The sequence below is a fragment of the Chrysochloris asiatica genome, unplaced genomic scaffold, assembly GCF_000296735.1.
Source record: "Chrysochloris asiatica unplaced genomic scaffold, ChrAsi1.0 scaffold00036, whole genome shotgun sequence".
In the NCBI taxonomy this organism is placed as follows: Eukaryota; Metazoa; Chordata; class Mammalia; order Afrosoricida; family Chrysochloridae; genus Chrysochloris; species Chrysochloris asiatica.
In genome coordinates, this window is record NW_006408554.1 from 12,137,894 (window position 1) to 12,141,806 (window position 3,913).

Sequence of the window (3,913 nt, forward strand, 5' to 3'; positions counted from 1 at the left end):
GCTGGAGAAGGATATCATGTTTGGTAAGGTGGAGGGTCAGAGAAAATGGATTGGCAAAGTGGCAGCATAAATGGGCTCAAGCATGGCTATAATTGTGAGGTTAGCCCAGGATTGGGAAGTGTTTTGTTCTGTTGTGCCTAGGGTCGCTATGAGTCAGTACTGACTCGATGGCACCTAACAACGTAAGAAGGTAAGGATAAGCACTGGACTACAAGGCTGTTTGAACTGCAGGGTTGGCGGTTCAAACTTACCACCGCTCCTCAGAAACCCTGTACAGGGTTGCTATGAGTCAGAACTGACTCGACAGCTCTTAACAACAACATAATAAGGTTATTTATTTATGTTTTAAATATAACTTTGTAAAAGCAATGACTCTTGGACATATCCTGTCCTCTTTATTCTCCTTATACGCTACAATTTCCTACAGGCCTTCAGAATCTTTTTTAAGTAGTATTAATAGCATCCTAGTTATTCACTGGACTGCTGACTGTAAGGTAGGCAGTTCTAATCCACCAGCTGCTTCAGATGTTGCTATGAGTCAGAACCGACTTGATGGCACATAACAACAACAATCAAATAGTCACCCTTGTAGTCTCCTTCAGGAGAGCACTTGTTTTACTAATGCTGGGAGTGCCGTCAGCCACAGCCGTTAATTCCCGTCAGGAATTGCCTCAACTGCAAACAGCTGTCTTGCCTAGGATGAGAGGGTAAAGTCCTTCCTGGGAGGGTCCACATCAAATGGCTAATTAAGGCAGAAGTGAGAAGGGCTGTGAAAAAGCCCCTCCATTTTAGTCCAAAGCAAGACAACTCTTTAGATCCAGAGCTCCCTGTGGACCAGCAGAGGTTATCACTGGGTTTGTGCAGCAGCCCACCTCAGCTTCCTTCTTCCTTTCACAGGTATGGATTCTAGGGCATTCTCTAAGAAACATCTACACACAAAAGACCTCAGTGGGTCACCCAGACAGCCTGGGCTGCAATTTTAGCCACCCAACAATTTTGTATGTGGGAGCACTGTTCCACTAACTTGCTAGACTACCACTGTTCTCTACAGTCTGCCGAATCAGTTAGAAACTCTTCTACCTGGGCTTCAAGTGTTATTGTAAACTTGCCAATCCATCCCTGTTGTTGTTGCTGCTAAGTGCTACTGAGTCAGCACCCGACTCATGGTGACCCTGCATAGGGTTTCCGAGGAGCAGCTGATGAGTTTTAATGACCAACCTTGAAGGTAAAATTGACCTTGTGGTAGAGTGCTTTTCCTACAGCACCACACCAGAACTCCATCTTATTCTTATGACTCTATAATACAGTTTCACTCCCATCAGGCATGTCTTCTCATGGTCTTCCATGTACACTACTCGTTCCACCTTCATGATTTTGATCCTACTGCTATTGCTGTGCAGAATGCCCATCTTTCTTGCTATCTAAATTGCTGAGGTTCAACTACTGCCTCCATGAAGTCTTCCCAACTCTTGTACTCTACATTGGTATCTCCTTTTCTGAGTTCCTGATGTGGTGCTGTAGGTTAAATATTGGACTGCTTACCACAAAGTCAGTGGTTCAAACCCATTATTCACACCTCGGAAACCCTATACAAGTTCACTGTGAGTTGGAACCGACTCGATGGCACTTAACAACAACAACAAAATCTTTCTAGCTAGCACCACCCAGCTTAGTACTTAAAATTTCCCTTGTTTTATGTATCTTGTTCTTTGTATCAAATTATAAATGATTTAAAGAAGAAAGTTTATATCTCTGTGGGAATATAAAAGAACAGGAATGTTATTTTTGTTGTTGTGTGCCATCAAGTCAATTCTAACTCATAGTGACCCTGTATTAGGATTTCCAAGGAGCAGCTGGTAAGTTTGAACCGCTAACCTTGCAGTTAGCATTCCAGTGCTTATCCTACAATGCCACACTAGGACTCATGTTGTTGCTCTTGTTGCTAAGAACTGTCAAGTCAGTTCTGACTCATAAAGCAAACCGGTATAGGATTCCCGAGAGCAGCTGGTGGGTTTAACTGTCTAGTTCTTATCGTACAGCCCCACATCAGGGCCCCATTCTGTAAATACCTGTTGACTAATTAGTAAATCCTTTTTATTTTTCGGGAAAAAAACTGGGCACTTATTTCTCTGGGTTATTAGTTTGTCTATATTTACTACTTCAATTCCTAGAGACTACTTTTCATATATGTTGAAAAAACCTATTATAACATAAATATTGTCCTTTTTATTCTAATCTATGTGAATACAGTGCTCATAAATCATTTTCTAAGTCCACTCCACTTTTTAACCCTTTACCCACACAATTTCCAGTTCCCAGTATCCTCTGCCTTTTGTATATCTATCCTAACTAGATATTTTAACTTTACTATGGACAGATTTCTAAACAGTAAAATCTTAAAGAGTTTCCACTGTAAGTACTTGAACACCTTAACAGCTATAAGAGTCATTAGTTGATTTGGTTGGTTATGTGACGTGGAGTCGGTTCTGACTTATGGCAACCCTGCATAGGGTTTCCGAGGCTGTAAATCTTTAGGTGAGCAGAAAGCCTCATCTTTCTCCGTGGAATGGTTGGTAGTTTTGAACTGTTTACTAGAGGTTAACCGCCTAACATGTAACCACTACTCTCCCAGAGCTCTTTATGAAAGTTATTACTAAATTTTTGTCATTTACTCTGAGGTTCTCTAAAAATGACACAAATGTATTTATAATGTCAGGACATTAAAATGTGTTCATGAGTCATACTAAACATTCCATAAAGTCAGAGGGCTGAAGGCTCCACATACAGGAAGTCCCTTTGAATAGTCTGTAAAATGCAAATACCTGTATATCTATGCAGACTCTCACAATTGTATGTAAAAAATAATCTATTTTGGTTTTCTTTTCATTGATATTCTTTAAACTATGGTAATTTGGACAATAGTATGAAGAATACCTCAAAATTTAGATATCAATTTCCTTATTCAGTTGTTTATTTAATTATAATCTTAAATAGTTTCTATGTAATACCCTTTAAAATAATTAAAAGCCAGAAGCAAGTTGGGAAAAATAATCCTAATTTTTAAAAAACAGAATTTTCAAAGTGATGTTCTATCTATGCAGTTTTTAAAGTGAGAAATGTTAACAAAAGTATTCTGGGTAATCATTTTATCTAATTACCTTTTCAAAATCTTCTGTTCTGAACTGTTTAGAAGCTACATAAAGCAGTTCTTCAGGATCAATGGCTTTCTTTAGAGTATGGTGCACAGTAGGGAGAAGTGGGTTGCAAGGAGATGATTCATTGCAGTTAATCAGTAACCCAAATGCCTCCACAAGATTCGCTGGAATCAAACTGCAATCCTACATCAAACCAAGAGGTCAAAGACAAACAAACTGATATTTTCACATGCAGTTTGGAAATAACATAATTATAAATACGTGTTTCCTTAATAGCGTGGGAACTTTGTGACAATCAATTTTAAAAAAATAATCTTTATTGAATATTTTCTTACACAGTTTTCATGAAAGATTCTGCAACTACCAATTCAAATAGTAATTTCTAGTAAGCAGACACCTGATTTGCATGACTGAAAAATATGAGAAATTTTAAGCGGCTGTATTATATTTAGTTCTAGTACTAGATAAGCACTGGACTGTGAACCACAAGGTCAGTGGTCCAAGCCCACCACTCACTCCACAGGAGAAAAATGAGGCTTTCTGCTCCCACAGAGATTTACAGCTTCAGAACTGTATAGTGTTTTCAAGGCTTTCAATCTTTGTGGGAGCGAAAAACCTCATCTTTTTCCTGCAGAGAGAGCAACTGGTGGTTTGAACCACCAACCTTGAGGTTTGAAGTCTAGTGCTTATACTACAGAGCCACTGTACTCCTAGATTAAGTATAGAAATGGATTAATAACAAAAATACTAAGAAACTA

At 38.8% G+C, this 3,913-nt stretch overlaps 1 protein-coding gene across 1 annotated transcript in view; it reads right to left on the minus strand.

Moving 5' to 3' along the window:
- The window catches only part of MCMDC2 (minichromosome maintenance domain containing 2), a 54,107-nt gene that overhangs the window by 27,645 nt on the left and 22,549 nt on the right, over positions 1-3,913 (minus strand). The window contains exons 11-12 of the mRNA XM_006860077.1: positions 3,159-3,338; positions 2,298-2,395 (exon numbers count right to left, since the gene is read on the minus strand). Of these exons, the coding sequence (XP_006860139.1) occupies positions 2,298-2,395; positions 3,159-3,338 (278 nt within the window). The remainder of the gene's footprint in view (positions 1-2,297; positions 2,396-3,158; positions 3,339-3,913) is intronic.